Here is a 17,246-nt window from a genome sequence, read left to right on the forward strand (position 1 = left end):
TTCAGAAAAATTATCACAATTTTTTGTAATTATATTCTATTTTTAAGCATTTAATTGTTACAATGAATATTTCTGCTCAAAAATATTATTTTGATCAAAATTAAATTTTTTTTGTCGTGGAAAATTTTTCCACTGATCTAACTACTTCCGTTTAACTTTGATAAAATTTTCAGAATTTTTCGAAACCGTAAATAATTTTTGTCAAAACGGAGAATTAATTAGTAAAATTGAGAAGTTTTTAAAATTATTTTTGAAAAATGTTAGTTTACTGTTAATTCTATTCACAAATCCCTAGAAAATTTTCCAAATTTTTCTAACTGTTTTTGCTATTTTTTTTCTATTTTTTTAATGTGATCAAAGTGGGAGAAATAGGAAGTAAGTTAAGGAGTTTTTTACTTAATTGCAAATTCTTGTTACAACAACAACAACCAAGCCTTTTCCCACTAGGTGGGGTCGGCTGTATGAATACTTTTACGTCATTGAGCTCTATCTCCTATTATATCATCATCTATATTTAAATAAATTTTATCTTGTTTTATTGTTGCTAACCAAGTCTTTTTTGGTCTTCCTCTTCCTCGTTTGATATGTATGTGATCCTGTCCGAACGCTGACTCAACGGACGCTGGGCACGGGGCGCTCTCCTTGTCGCTGACGTAGATCTTCGGCTAGTCTCCCGAATCTCCGGCGAACCTGCACAGAAGTCGGGCCGGGAAGGGGTTCCCGGCGGCGACCCTCCGACGCTCAAGTCAGGCAAGCAAGCAACAAAGCAGCGGCTCCAAAAATCGTAGAATGCGTACCTCCGGCGAAGTCTGCGGCTCTTTATATAGAGCGGTGAAAGAGCCTCTACACGCCTACCGAGGCGCGTACGTGTCCCCAGCCCATACCCCGGTATGTGTTTGTCAGAGAGCTTACCTGACGCCATACCGCTACAGTCCAACCATGTCTTCGATGGGACAACAGAACACCTCGTTGTCAGACTTGGAGTATGGCCTAGCCATAGGACTTGACGGCTGTCAGAAGATGTTCCTGTCCTGCTGGGCGAAAAGCGCCGTCCGGACGGCCCTCATCCCCTGCGCCGGCCGGGCGGCACGCCCATCACGTCCCGCCTGTCATTTGCATTGATATGCTGGGAGACTTCCGGGCGGGTGCTACGTAAGGACTGTTAGCAGTATGTCACCTTCTCTTAGGCCTTCTGCTCGGCTCTTAGCTATTGTTTCATTGAGCGTCGGAACCCCGATCCCTGTCAGGGCGCCTTTTACTATCAGATATTTACTGGCAGACCGATCGGCTTGCCCTTTTCTCATGAGTCCGGTCGGCTCGCCCTTCTTCGACGGACCACGTGGCCTTTTGACCTCCACGTGGCGTTGACCCCTCGTTAGAGGGTCCCGGGCTTTTACCACCGGATCAGTATGTTTATCATAGTTTCACATCGCCTAACTAGAGCATTTATTAGTCGTTTAAATACATGTCCGTACCATCTTAAACGTGTCTCTCGGAGTTTTTCCTCAATAGATGCAACTCCAACTTTCTCTCTAATGCTCTTATTTCTTATTTTATCCATCCTAGTATGTCCACACATCCACCTTAACATCCTCATCTCTGCAACTCTCATCTTCTGCTCATGTGCTCGAATCATAGCCCAACATTCAGCTCCATATAACATAGCAGGTCTAACTGCGGTTTTATAGAACTTACCTTTAAGTTTAAGAGGTACTTTACGGTCACATAAAACACTCGACGCTCCCCTCCATTTCACCCATCCTGCTTGTATTCTATGTAAGACATCTCTCTCAATCCCTCCATCATTTTGCAAAAATGATCCTAAATATTTAAATCTCTCGGTTCCGGGCAACTCGTCCTCTCTGATCTTAACAATTGTTTCATTACCTCTAATATTGCTAAACTTAAATTCCATATATTCTGTCTTTAATCTACTAAGCTTAAAACTTTTCCCTTCTAGTGTTTCCCTCCAAGATTCTAATTTAGCATTTACTCCTTCAAGTGTTTCATCTATCAAAATAATATCATCTGCAAATAACATGCACCACGGTACTGTGTCTTGAATGTGCGCAGTGAGTTCGTCCATAATTAATGTGAAAAGATAAGGACTTAGAGCTGATCCTTGATGTAACCCTATTTTTATTGGAAATGCTTGATTATGTGTCTCAAGTTTTACTCTGGTCATTACATCCTCATACATATCCTTAATTAGTTCAATATATGTTAAGCTAACACCTCTCTTTTCTAAAATTCTCCATATAATTTCTCTTGGGACTCTATCATAGCTTTTTCTAAGTCAATGAATACCATGTGTAGATCTTGGTTTTGGTCCCGACATTTTACAATTAATTGTCTAAGAAGATGTATAGCTTCTATTGTCAACCTTCCAGGCATGAACCCAAATTGATTTTCTGTCACGGTTTTCTTTCTTAATCTTTTTTCTATTACTTTTTCCCAAAATTTCATAGTATAACTCATTAGTTTAATACCCCTATAGTTTGCATAATTTTGTACGTCTCCCTTCTTCTTATATAAGGGAACTAGAGTACTTATCCTCCATTGATCAAGCATTTTTTTTCATTTTCAATATCATGTTAAATAACTTTATAAACCATTCAATACCTTGTTTCCCTAAGCACTTCCATACCTCTATCGGAATATCATCTGGTCCAACGACTTTTCCATTGTGCATCTCATTTAAAGTTTGTTTTACTTTTGAAGTTTGAATTCTATGATAAAAATTAAAATTTCTATGCTCATTTGACCTACTTAAATTACCTAAGTTAAGTTGGTCACCTAAACCTTCGTTAAAAAGTTGATGAAAATACCTCTTCCACCACTCTTTTATTTCTTCATCGTTTACTAATACCCTATTACATTCATCTTTAATACATTTTATTTGGCTAAGATCTCTTGTTTTCCTTTCTCTCACTTTAGCTATTCTATAAATGTCTCTTTCTCCTTTTGTATCCAATTTTTTATATAACCGTTCAAAAGTTTCATTTTTTGCTTCACTCACTACTTTCTTAGCTTCTTTCTTGGCTAATGCATATTTTTTTAAGTATTCTTCGTTCTTACAAATATATAATTCCTTATAAGCTATTCGTTTTTCCTTTACTTTCTCTTGTACTTTCTCATTCCACCACCAAGATTCTTTACTTAGTGGTGCATGTCCCTTTGACTCACCGAGTACACTCTTAGCTACTATTTTCAACTTTGATACCATCTTATCCCATGTTGTATTAGAGTCATCATATATTTCACCTAATGCTTGTACTTCTACCTTCTCCTTAAATATATTTTACTTCTCATCCTTTAACTTCCACCATTTAATTCTAGAATCGTATATATTTTCTTTCTATTGATACTATGTTTGAGGCGTATATCCAACACTACTATCCTCTGTTGGGTAGTTAAGCTTTCTCCAGGGATGACTTTGCAATCTTTACAAATCTTTCTATCCTTCTTCCTAACCATAAGAAAGTCAATTTGTGATTTATTATTCCCACTTTTGAATGTGACTAAGTGTTCTTCTCTTTTCTTAAAAAACGTATTAACTAATATAAGGTTATATGCTATCGCAAAATCTAATATAGATTTCCCTTCCTCATTCCTCGTTCCAAACCCATAATTCCCATGTACTCTCTCATATTCCTCATTTTGCATTCCGACATGCTCATTTAGATCACCTCCTATTAAAATCATTTCATTTGGTGGAATATTTTATAATATTTCATCTAAGTCCTCCCAAAACCTTGATTTGGTAGCTTCATCTAATCCTACCTGTGGTGCATATACGCTAATTATGTTCATAGATTCTTTTGCCACTATTATCTTAAGGGCTATAATTCTATCCCATTTTCTAACTACTCCTACACCTTCATCCTTTAACAAACTATCTACAATAATACCCACTCCATTTCTTGCTTTACTCTTTCCAGTGTACCATAACTTAAAACCCGAGTTCTCTATCATCTTTGCCTTCTCGCATATCCATTTTGTCTCTTGTACACACAAAATACTAATTCTTCTCCTAATCATCATATCTACTACCTCCATTGATTTACCAGTGAGAGTTCCTATGTTCCATGTTTCAAATCTTAGATTATTAGGTTTTCTATCATATTTATTTTTATCCAACCTATGGTGTGAGAACTCTTGCCTATTTAACACTACACCTAAGTTCTCATAGAGATGTAGCGGTCCTTGCTGAGACGTTACAGTCGAACCCTGTAACGCGAACTCTTGCATATTTAGCACTACACCTGAGTTCTGGAGATGTAGCGGTCCTTACCGAGACGTTACAGTCGGACTCTGCAACGCGTTCCTTCCGGAGAACAACCTAGTATTAGCACAATAGTTTAATGGATTCATTCATTGAATATTTGCCATAGTTTGACGCTGGATAATTGCAAATTCATTTCCTTAGAACCAGTTATTTTATTTTGGGTTAACCCAAACTTTAACTTAAGTTGATGCACATCAAAAAGGGAGAGATTGTAAGTACCCCGTGATAGTTTTGATATGGTCAATCAAGTTAAGTTAGGTCATGTTTGTATTTGATGTCTTGTGTCTAAGTGTGCAAGAACTTAAGAGCACAAGAAGTCGAACAAAAAACGTAGCTAGTGAGAAGGATGGCATGGGGAGCGAATTGATGGGCTCGGCGGTACATCCGAGGGACGAGATGCTGCGAAAGAGTACACCGATGGACGAGAAGAATGTGCGCGACGTTTGAAAAACGAGAAGCCAGGAGGAAGCTTGCTCGAGGAGAAGGTCAGAGTTGGGTTCGAGTGAGCTCAACTTCGGGCGACCGGAGTATCACCTGCACGAAGAAAAGTCAACTCCGAAGTTGATTTTAAAGTCTGACAGTAGCTGCTGGAGGTGTCTTCAAGAGGATGGAAGGTGCCTTCAATACCTGGTCATAGAAGGCACCTTCAACGATATAGAAGGCGCTCTCGAGCTCATGGAAGGCGCCCTCAAGCCTTTTGGAGGTGCCTTCAAGAGCCATTAGCTGAAGATAAAATTTTATCTTCGGCGGATAAAACTTATCTTGTTGAAGGCGCCTTGGATCTCCTTGGAGGTGCCTCTGAGCTACGGATAGGTTTTTTCAAGGTCTCTAAACTAAGAATTTAACACCAACTGAACTACAAGTCTTGTAATCACTTCCTAATCTTTCTTGTGAGCTGTCAACGTCTGTAAGAGGCTACTCCGCCTTCAACAAAGGAGTTTTATAGTGGAGCATTTTCAAAGCCTTGGATTAACAACCACCTAGGTTGTAACCAAGTAATTTCTTACCTCTTCTTTATTTTAGTTGTTCAATTTATTTTTATTTAAATCAATTGTGCTTACTAATAAAAGTCCAAAGAATGAGAAAGGGGTTGTTTTATTTCTGCAGGCAATTCACCCCCCTCTTGCCAGTCGCACCAGGACCAACACATAGCACAATGCATAAAACTTTAGTTTAAAGAAAATTATAACATCATATAAACATAAGAGAAAAAATGACGCAATTGACTAACTTTAACCATAGTTTTGAACTACCATGGAATATTATGTTTTTGTTTGTAACCCAACAAGATGCTAAAACTTTTAATGGACCACCGTATAAAATGGCTATTTAGATAGATTCAACTCAATGCTTAGAATCTCGTTCCATAAGGTTTTGGTTAATGGCCAGAACAAGATGATGGTTTAAGTACCAATTGACATACATGTGTCAATACGAGGTAGCGCCAACTAGGGCCAAGCAACAGGAAGGAAAGAAGTTGAAGAGATAGATGAAGAAGGTAATGCAAATTAGGAATTTAAGTTCAAAAAGCTTTCAGATTTATAAGACTATTTTTTGGTAAGTTCTTCTCTTTACAAGAATAATAATTAAAGAAAATCTCAAATTTGGCAATTATCTTATCTAGGATTGCAGGGAAGTTTTGGTAGAAGTTCAATTTAATTTAATTTTGTTTCTTAGTTTCTAATTTGACTTATTTCCTAATTTAATTGACAATTGAGGTATCAAAGCCTGGCATGTATATTTAACTGTAATCAGATATCAGCATGTCTTTATGCTAGCATTCATGCCTTATTCCAATTATTCAGAGAATTGAAATTAACACTATCTATCTTCTACAGCATGCCTGAACACTCTAACAAAAGCCATGGTATATATCTCGATTTTGGTTTAATGCGTCCAATGCAAGTAACTCCTCAAATAATTTTCAGTAGGTGAGAGAAATTACCATGTTCAAAAGCCAAGCAACTTCGTCAAGCATAGATATAGTGATAGCTGTACAGCCAGATTCCATTAGTTCAGATCTTAAGAACGAAAGCTTTGACAAGGCATCAACCCCAGCATATTCAACATCATGAACTCTAGTTGGGTTACTTGGAGGCTTTGGCCTTGATTCTCCCCAGATCTCATCAACGAGGTTGATATCATAGAGAAAAACTACCTGATGATCCTTCTTGGCTATTTCCTCTTTCAATTCTTTTGCTGCAGTAGACGAAAAAAGAAACTGCTCCCTTCAAAAAGTGAAAGACATTAAACTTTATACACCACGAGGCCAAAAGAATAATAGATACTACTACAATGACCATAAGTACAAATTATTTGACAAAAAACAAAATTAATGATTTCATAAATTAAGAAAAAAAAGCACAGTAATACACTATAACACCTTGCAATAAATGAGTGTGATAATCAAGAAACATAATACAAAAAAGATAAGTGGCTAGAGCAAAGATTCATACATGCAATTATACTATGATAATGATAGATGTTGCATATGGACCGGTGAATCAATCTGAATCTAATGGTCAAAATGAAATATTAGGTCAGGTTTATAAGAGTAAGACTGCCATAGATGCACATAGGCATTTATCAGAAAGAATTTCTCCGGAATTTTCTGAAATACAAAGTCAGTTATGTTAACAAAATCAAAATAAATAGTATAACTAGTTTTGGATATTCAATTAATTGATAGTTGTATATTATATTTTAGTAAAGTCTAGAGTTCTAATTTTTTCCATTCCTTGACCTCATATAGAATCTTACTAGGAACAACAGGCTTTGAAAAGTAGGGAAAAGTGTAAAAGCCCACTTTAGTCTCCACTAGATAATGGGCAAAATAAAGTAAACTTTAGTCTTTTTCTACCTATACTGAATTAGGTTAAGGATGTTTATTGCATATTTGCATAATTGCAAACAGCTCCTCAACATTTCCATCTGATTCTAGCTCAAAAAATATCATAGAATTAAACATGTTAAAACTATTTCATATTTAAGATGTCAAAAACTTTATTTATCAACTAGCTATTCAAAGTAACAAATGATGTAATAATCACTATAGAATACATCTTCTCTCTTACATAGTAATTTATATATTATGTTCTCTCAATCTTCTATGGAAGATTGACTTAGAGGTAAGGTGCATGGAAGCTTGACTATCATAGTGTTTAATTGGCTTTTGTTATCAATTGCTTGAGACCAATATATGGAGGCCAAGTCTCTATATCCTTATTCAACAATTGATTTAGCCGTTACATTCTTCTTTTCAAATTTTCTAAGATAGGTTTTCCCTCAAAAAAACACAACAATCTAATGCATGTCATCAATCAGTAAGAGAAACAACCCATTTGCATCATTATATCCCTAACCTAAAAGTGGCCTTGTTCATCATAAAGAAGGTTCTTGCTTGTGGTGTACCCCACCTAAAGAGGAAAGGTTAAAAATAAAATGCAGCTCGAAACTCCTACCACCATATTGGATCTATTGTAAGTAGTCTTGCCCTAGTACCCTGGTTATGTCTTTTTATTGGTCGAATACCTAAGTACCCTAGTTACACAGCATGAGAAACAACTAATAAATAAGCCTACAATAAAGGATTTATGTCTTTCTATAACTTCAAATACCCTGGTACCTTGGTTATATCATGTAACCCATAGAGCTTTCATATATTTAAAAATAAATCTTGTGTAGTTATTGATAAGGTAAAAATGATCAGTTAACATTCAAATTCTCTAAATTGTAAATTAGCCTTGTAGAGGTTGAAAAGAGAACTCACAGGGTCAATGCCAATCTTGCATCCAGGAGCCAAGACATCATTAAGCCATTCGCTAGTGGTGGGAACACCATGATTGCCACTTCTCATAAGGACCCAACTGTGATTCAGTTGCTGCTCAGCCTATTTGTCGATAAAACAGATTATGAAATTTGCACGTATTTGTCTAAGTGTGAACACCCACTATTTTAACTAGGAGCAGATAATACATGCATTGTGGCATGAAGAATAACCTACCTGAAGAAAATAGCGTCCATCAGTCCAAAGAGCAGCCTTCTCTTTTGTTACCACGGCAGTACCAGCACTACCAGTAAAGCCAGTTATGAAGGCCCGTCGTTCAAAACATTCAGCGATAAACTCGCTCTGCCAATTCCAAAACAAATAGATACTGTAAGGGGGTTTTATTGGAATTGGTTAGCAACTTCAGATGATATGACATCATTAGTGGAATACACTGGTGTTATCTTTCTTGACTGATTGTTTCCAGTAATTCTAGATACGGTGAATATGAAAATGAACCTTGGATATGCTCCATGGAGACTCTGAGTTAATCAATGCTCTTCACATTGAAACTAATTCCAAGGGAACTATGCCAATTTTTAAATATCAACACAACATATAAAGTATGGAAGTGGTACACAATCGAAGAAGTAGAATCCGTTACTGTATGTAAGCAAACAAACTAATGAATGGTTAACAAAGAGATATGAATTCATATCTTCCGGAACAAGATACTTAATTAAATTAGTATGTACCAACCAATGTGGAACTGTCTGATTAGAATGTTGGTGTTCGGAACATAATCTTTAAGAAAGTTCATTAAACAAAGGACTGGATGTGTGCACAACAAAATTTTAGGCTTAGTTTAAAATATTCATGTTTCATTTAATTGCATAGCAAGAAATAATCACTTCTTTGCAAATGCTTTGACTAAAATGCTCTCTTCAAAAATGTAGAGTACTAAGTTATGCACCTAAAGTAAACTAATTCATACTGGTACAAGACTAAGCAAATCATGTGTAGCACTGACCTTGTTTGTTTCTCACACACAAAAAAGGAAAAGAAAAAAAAAAAGACAAGGAAAAGAAGAGAGATGGTGAAACTATGAAATAGACAAAACGAGAAGAATGGAGAGCTAATGGATGCAAGGTATGAGTGGAGACAAACTTTCCAGAAATCATGCTACTCTTTGTTTTCTTAACATGAAGATTACCAAAAATAATTCATCAAAGTGCTGCTTTTGCTAAGCCTTGAAATTTCATGTTACGATGAGGCTTGAAATTTCATACATACTGCTCCTATGTTAACAATTGGCATGAGATCCTCAATTCTCCTTTCGAATGAGTAGATAACCAACATACATTGTCCTGAACCTATTACAGATATTTCATATTGATTGACCTTAATTCTTCCATTGTTTATTTCTTATTATTGAAGCTACAATCAATGAATTCAGTATTATTCCACGTATATTAAAATCTCTAGTTTTTGAAGTTTTTCTCCACAACTCGAGGTTCGAACTGAATCTAATTACACTACCATATGGTAAAACAAACTCAAACCCGAATCCTGCTTGCCTTGGCGAACACTTACCTGATGAGCATCCTGAGAGGGGATGATGTAAGCATCTATACCAACATCTGGTCTCGTGAACAACTCCCGGAGAGCCCGAAGCTTCTCATCTCCAACGCCGCTGCTGCCACCGATGGGCTTTTTTCGCAGCTCGGAGGGAGGACGGGCAACGACCCTATCGCCGGAGCTCGAAGAGGAGACAGAGAAGCGGCGGCGCCAAGATCTGAGTGGAGGCGGCGGGACAGTCCCGAAGGGCCGATAGAGCCGGAATCCGCGGGCGTGGAAGCAAAAGGAGTAGAGAGGTGAGGAGAACAGGGCCGTGGCTTGCATGGCGGCGGAACGGACGGGGCGCAGGACGCCGAAGGTCTTGGATTGAAGGACGATCATCAGGTCAGTCAACCGGATAAAAGCACCGGCGAATTTCCACCGTTAAGGGGGCAGCCAGCTGTCGGTCGATTGGGTCGGATATCCACAATTTTAGCTACATCCCGAAATTTATATTAATTTAAATATTCACCATCTAAACTCAGCAATAATTGTGTAATTTAGTAATAAGTTTTTGATTTAAATGCACATACAAATTTATTCAGTAAATCTTTATAAGACAAATGATTATATATTTATAAATATTACAATATAACTTGTTTAAAATGTAGATAGACATATAACTAACAAAAAAGTATTCTAGAAAATTTCCTCTCGAACTAAAATATAGATAGATATTTATTAAGTCAAGCTTGTTACGTAACAATATAAATTCAGAAGTAAAAAAAAATGACTTTATAAATATATTTGTTATTTGTTGTTATACAAAGGTACACGACACTATAACTATATGATTGTATTAGTTGATTCTATAATATTAAAGTATTTTAAAAAAATATATTGTTGGGTTCCATTAAAATTCTAGACAAGATTTAATAAAGATCATAAAATTAAAAAAATATATGATATTTTTATTAGTATGAGATTTTTTAAGGAGAGTTCAAGAATAAAGTCATGAAGATTTAGACCTAAAGTGTACAATAACATATCATTATGAAGATATGTGGATATCCTTTGAATACAACAAATAGTATCAGAGTCACGATCTAAACCAGATACAATGTAGGGCAGTTTTGAACGAAGTTAAGGGTGGGCCTGGAGTAAGTTAGGGTGACCAGATACTCGCGGGGAGGCTCGGAGTAGGTCAAGGTGACCGGATGTTCGCAGGGAGCCCGGAGCAAGTCAAAGTGACTAGATGCTTACGAGGAGACATGGAATAGGTCAGGGTGACCGGATGCTTACGGGGAGACTGGAGTAGGTCAGAGTGACCGGATGCTCGCAGGTAGACCCGACCCCGGGTCGGGTCTGGCACGGACCTGGCCCGGGCCCGTAACCGGGTCGAATCGGAACCGACCCGGCAAGTTGCCGGGCCGGTTCCGGTTCGTTGATTGTAAAACCGGCGAACCGCCGGTTAACCGGCGAACCGCCGGTTAACCGGCGGGTTGAACCGGCGGTTCAGCCGCAAAAAAAAAAAATTAAACGGCTTGAACCACCGGTTAACCGGCGGTTTGTAGCCGTTGGGAGGGTTTTTTGGGTATTTTTTTTCAACGGTTAGGATCATTTGACCGTTTTTTTATTAATGGCTATGATTTAGTGTCCGTTACTATCAAAACTCTATAAATAGAGGGCTCATTTTATCATTTTTCACACACATCTTCTCTACTATTAATCTCATTTTCGTATTCTCTAATCTCTACACGCTTTTGTTCTCAATTTTCAATTACAATGGAAGGAGACCGCGGAGGTGCATCATCTCAAGCTCGGGAGGGAAAGCAAATAATGAATCCACGGGAGGAGGACCCCAACATTCAATCCACCGATGATGAGATCGAGCATCTTCCGAATCCGACACTTGAAACACAAGGAAGTACTGATGCAATTAATTCTAAGGTTCGGGAACTTCCTCCTCTAAAGTCTTCTATTTTTACTAAACATTTTGAGAAGGTCACTCTTCCGTCGGGAGAAATGCGTGCAAAATGTAAGCACTGCAATGCTTCCTACAAATTCCAAGCCGGCGGCGGCTATGGGTCGTTGAAACGACATGTAGAAAAGAAGCACCCGACGGAATATGGACTCGACCGTTCTCAAACACAATTATCAAGATTTTCTTCAACTAGCGATAGTACCGATTCCGGTTTATTTTTATATTCGGATAATAAATTAAGAGAATCATTAGCTAAATTTGTTTCCGTATAACATCTTTCTTTTAGTTTTGGATCTAAATGCACATTTGAAGATTTTTGTAAAAAAATCTCTTAATCCATGTGCTAAACGTGTTCCTAGGACTACACTTACTCATACAATTAAAAAATTAGTAAAACAAGGAAAAAAGAATTTAATTGATGAATTTAGTAAATTAGATAATAAAGTTTCTTTATGTTCCGATATTTGGAGTGATCATTGGCAAACACATTCGTATATGGGTGTGACTTGCCATTGGATCGATAACTCTTGGAACCTCCAAAAAAGATTATTAGCTTATAGAGTTTTTGATGAATCACATAATGCTCATAATATCGCACAATTATTATGTTAAATTTTAGAAGAATATGGTTTAACTCATAAAATATTTTCAATATCATTAGATAATGCTAGTTCTAATACCGCTTGTATAGATGATCTAAAATTTGTTTGTCAACCTATTATTGGAGGTTTATTTTTTCATATTCGTTGTGTATGCCATGTTTTAAATTTATGTGTTCAAGATGGTTTAAAAATTTTAGAAAGTTATATTAAATCAATTAGAATTGCAATTTCTTATTTATGGTCTCATCCGTCTATAATGAAACAATGGAGTAGGTTTTGTAAAATTAATGGAATGAGACCTAAAAAAGTTTCACGTGATGTACCAACACGTTGGAATTCAACATACCAATTATTACAAGATTCATTTCAATATAAAGAATTATTATGTTCATTTTTTTCACAAAACACTAATACTAATATATATTTATTTCACTACAACAAAAACTGCAAACGACAACGGATATTATCCGTTGTCGTAGGGTGAAAAAACCACTGTAACTGAGGGTGTTGTAGAATGTATGACCCTACGACAACGGTTTTGAATCTGTTGTCTTTGTAGACATTTGACAACGGTTTTTATCCGTTGTGGTATATATGCTCAAATTTGGCTACGAAGGATACGACAACGTTTTAAAACTGTTGTAGTAGATAATTTCAACAACAGAAATAAATCGTTGTGGTAGACTTTTTTTACAACAGATATAAACTGTTGTGGTAGATAATATTTACTCGTTTTGTTTTTTTTTACAACAGTTTTAATATATTTTACAATGGATAAAACCGTTGTCTTTTATCACTTTTTTCAAAAAAAAATCGTTGTGGTTTACATAGTTTTTACAGCATTTTTAACTGTTGTCTTTAATGTTCATTAATACCAAACAACCAATCTTATTTTACTATAAGCAAACCACCAATACAAAACTAAATATTTACTACATTAAATCCAAAATAAACATCCATATATACAAAATGAGTTGTTACTCATAAAAATACACATGTTTTCCATTACTGTTCTCTATATACATTAAATCACATGTTTTCCATTTGTTGTTCTCCATATGGCGCGCTTTTAATTTACAAATTAGCAAGGCAAGCTACATCCTAACAAAGCTCACTTCTTGCATAAAAAAAACTCAAGCCTCACGAATTTCCCCACCTGCAAAAGAAAAATTCAACAAAACTTATAAAATTCCATAATTCCATATTATAGTCTACATGACAACATGAATTCTTGGAAAATAAGCAATACAAGGAAACATGCCATTTTATACTCAAAGTTGCATGTTTGAGGTGGTTATAGTCAAAATTACTATAAATATGATTACCAAAGAATAAGAGCAACTAAAAAACTACTTTTATCCAGTTAGGGAAAAAAATAGACAATTGCAAATTTTCCTCCTTCTCTTACGTTTTCAACTAAGGACTAGTTTAAAGAGGATTTTTTGCAACTTCATCAAGTTTTACATTGACTCAAACTTATGACTACCCTTGAACATAATCTTTGAGTATCTATTTGTACATGTTACAGGACTGTTAGCCACTGCTAGAAGAAATGGAAAAACTCTTCTAACTAATGTACTCCATGTGACTCAAGGAGCCTTATCAAAATATGGTTATAATAATGATAATAATAAATCCTCTCTCAATCAGCTGCATTCATGAGTAACACATTGGAAGAGGAATATCAAGGCTGTGTCTGAAAGGAAAAGAACTCTGGTATTCACAAAATATAATTTAACCGTCAGTCCTTGCATAATGCAGAAACAACTAAATAAGCGTCATGTAACATCAAATGTTAGAATGAGGTATTGGGCAAAGGTATGTGTATAATTTATTTCATGGAACATCAAATGTAGAAACAGAGTTTTTTTTTTCCTTCAACCAAATATTTAAAAAAAAATGAAAATTTCCAAAGCATGACATAACTGCCCAAATCTGCGTTGGATATAGATACTTGGATAATGACACTCAAACAGTGACACTAAGAGTGAACAATCACTAATCCTATTGAACACATGTACAATTTGTAAAAATAGTCATGTCAGAGATTGCGATCATACTCATGTTGAACTATATCAAGTCCAAGTAACATAGACATGGAACAGTTGTAGCACTGACACCATATTCAACCACACAAGCATTATCATACTAGAGATTTGAATGAACATTAGTTATCAAATTTCGTAAACAGAAAGCAGTAGAGTACTAGCCTTGTATGTTAAACTTGTTGAATGTACAATATCTCATAAGAAAGTTTACCTTTAATGTTATCACAATAATCACATCCGGAGAGAATACACAAATCAATGAACTGATCCATAGTGAGTCTTAGTTCTTCAAGAACCTGAAAAATAAGGATGAGAATAAATACAGTAATTCAATTAGCAATAAGCAGAATAAATATACCTTTGAAACGTCAAATTCCATCACAGAGATTTTTTTGGAACTAGGATACATTAAATGATGGAGAAACCTTGGTACCCCAAAAGTTAAAGTATCCATGTTTTCTGAGACAACCGCAAACACCTAGAGATTGATAACAAGCAAATACGTTTAGGATATTAAAGTTAAAAAAAATAGAATGTGTTACATTGCATCATTTTACCTTGTCACTTTTGCAAAGAGCTACGCATTGAGCTTCTGCTTCACAGGGTGCCTTTAGATCAGAAAGATGAGTTTAGCTTCTAAAACTAGAGATACAATACTTGTATATTAAGCAATTGCATGCAGCTTTAGGAAATGTTTGCAAGAGAAAGTAAAATTGTGTCATTGTTAGTTCAAATTCTTGTAGCAAGGATAAAGAATTCAATAAGTGAAAGTGGACTAGTTTACCTCAATAGTAGGCACGCCCATTAGTCTTAAGAGACGTTTACAATCTTCATTATGTTGCTTGGTTACCTATGAAAAAACTCTACAGTCATCTACTGGAATCAAATTCTTCAAGAAAGTAATTTGAAAGTTCAAAATATATTTAAAGAAACTCTATGTTACATATGAAGAAAACAGATAATCAGCATGCTAACTTTATGTTGATTGCATCATAATCAATAAGATCCTCATGGTAATTTCCAATAAAATAGCAATATCAAAGATTACCTTGACAGTCCTTTTGTTATACTTTTCAATTCCCTCCAAATCACCAGTCTGCAAACAACAAATGTAACCAAGACAGCAAAAGAAATTCTAGCACACTAAGGAGTCCCAATAAAGGTACTTGTTATGCACAAGCAATGACCTCAATTGTTGTGTTCAGATCGTTAGTTGCATCTTTCCTCTTTAAATATCTAAAGAATAAAATAAGCTTAAAGATTATCATTATCTTGCAACAAAAAAAAGGAGGGGGACAATGACAAACCTGTAAAGACTAGCCTTTTGGCAAGTTCTTGTTTCTTCAACTCTGGAGGCTGACCGTCAAATGCATATCTGGCATAAAAAAGATGATAATAAAATATGGTGGCTGAATGATAAACAAAATGATATTTAGACATGCAAATGGACTTACACTGGCTCGATATCTGCTTCTAATAATATGATAGTTCGATTGAACATCCCTTGCAAATGACTTATCGACCATACAAAATGTCAAGAGTTAGAAGAAGAAATAAAAAAGTCCAACTCATGCATAGATTTTTCAATGAACTCTGCAAATTCTTTCCTAATTCCAGGAAGTCCTCGAGAATCACTATATGCACCTGATTGCTCGAAAGAAAGTTGAGATTCTTATCAGAATGACTAAAACAATATTTACTCATCAACATGAAAAAAATAACAAGGCCTGCAGATGATGTTTTGGGTTTGTTACATATAAAGATATAACTAAAAACTGGAATATGACACAAATGTTATGAAAAGGTCAACATAAAAATTGCTTGGGTTACAAATGCACAAACAAGTACAAAATACATTTCTTTTCCAGATCACCGTTAACAAGAGGAAACAAGTTGCAAAGCAGTTTAGCTTGAGAAACAGACTGCATCAAAAAGGAAAAGGTTTAAGTAGACTGCGAGTTGAAAATTGTAGGAATATGTGAATACCTAAACCACCCGAATTCAATGAAAGATAATGTTTAACTCTTGCAATGACATCTGCTGGGAATAAAAGCCCGACATTAGGGTCATCCAATAGAAATGGAGCTTGGCATAATGCTACCACTTGGAGAATAGTATAGGTAAAAAATTACACCATTAAAAAGAGAAATCTAATGGAAAATGTCTCTTTATCTCAGGGAGCACAGAGAAGGAGAAATTGCTCCATGTACAAGGAATTTTTGACTTGTGAAGATAATTTTTTCTCACTGAGTTCTTTAAGTCAAGCAATAGAGAAGAATGATCAACACTTTGATACAAGTAGTTTTTAAGAAAGAATAAAGAGAAAATGGAAACCTAACGGGGAAATGTTAATGGCTTCTATCCGAGAGCATGAGGGTTCCCGACATTTGTGAAAATAATCTGCAAACAACAAAAAAAACCAATCTCATGGAAAGTAAGTCCAACTTGTATCTTCTTTCTTAAGAATAAATTGCAAGGGGAGTGCAGTATTATAACCTCAAATTTTAATCTCACAAGTGGCATCCCAACAAGCTAACAATAAAAAGAATCAAAGGCATATGTGCACTTCATATCTTGATACAAGCAATAAAGAAAACATATACAGTGCTAAATAACCCAGGAAGATATCTTCAACCAGATAACAAGAATGGAAAAAAAAACAATCAAAGTCAGATCTTTCAGGAATCGAAATAAGAGTCTCTTTCAATAAAGTTTATTCTATTTAACTCAAATCATGTTGTGGCACAATCAACGAAAATTGTGTATGAGAAAGCATCATAACCTTCTTCCCCTCCTTCTGCAACTCCGAAGCCCGCAGGTAAAGCTCCCCTTTGACAGCATATGCAACTTTCTTCACATTCTCATTCAGCAACTCGTAGTCCAGCGGCTTCGGCGCCATCCTAATACTAATTAATGATTTAAAATCAGAACTTCTTATCTTAATACTGACTAAACAACAAAAGGAGTATAGAAGAGGTCACATGCTAATTTTATGATGGAA

General features: G+C 35.8%; 2 protein-coding genes across 4 annotated transcripts in view; both read right to left on the minus strand.

The window, feature by feature from the left end:
- Positions 1-10,077, minus strand: part of LOC121971956 (aminopeptidase P2-like) — a 50,554-nt gene extending 40,477 nt beyond the window's left edge. For 2 of the 3 annotated variants that reach the window (XR_006109285.1, XM_042523505.1), the window contains exons 1-4: positions 9,648-10,077; positions 8,292-8,417; positions 8,058-8,177; positions 6,234-6,509 (exon numbers count right to left, since the gene is read on the minus strand). Coding sequence is in view for 2 of the 3 variants with exons in the window: in XM_042523505.1 (XP_042379439.1) it covers positions 6,234-6,509; positions 8,058-8,177; positions 8,292-8,417; positions 9,648-10,013 (888 nt within the window). In the remaining variant the exon portion in view is untranslated. The remainder of the gene's footprint in view (positions 1-6,233; positions 6,510-8,057; positions 8,178-8,291; positions 8,418-9,647) is intronic. The other variant, XM_042523504.1, reaches the window with a different exon arrangement.
- A 3,253-nt stretch (positions 10,078-13,330) lies between these two features.
- LOC121972992 (flap endonuclease 1-A-like) lies at positions 13,331-15,746 on the minus strand. The gene is made up of 8 exons (XM_042524595.1): positions 15,700-15,746; positions 15,567-15,620; positions 15,433-15,481; positions 15,294-15,341; positions 14,803-14,853; positions 14,604-14,723; positions 14,457-14,541; positions 13,331-13,353 (listed from the first exon to the last, which is right to left on the minus strand). The coding sequence occupies exons 1-8, from the start codon at positions 15,744-15,746 to the stop codon at positions 13,331-13,333; spliced, it is 477 nt and encodes a 158-aa protein (XP_042380529.1).
- Between the last annotated feature and the right edge of the window lie 1,500 nt (positions 15,747-17,246).

This window comes from Zingiber officinale, chromosome 4A (assembly GCF_018446385.1).
Source record: "Zingiber officinale cultivar Zhangliang chromosome 4A, Zo_v1.1, whole genome shotgun sequence".
NCBI lineage: Eukaryota > Viridiplantae > Streptophyta > Magnoliopsida > Zingiberales > Zingiberaceae > Zingiber > Zingiber officinale.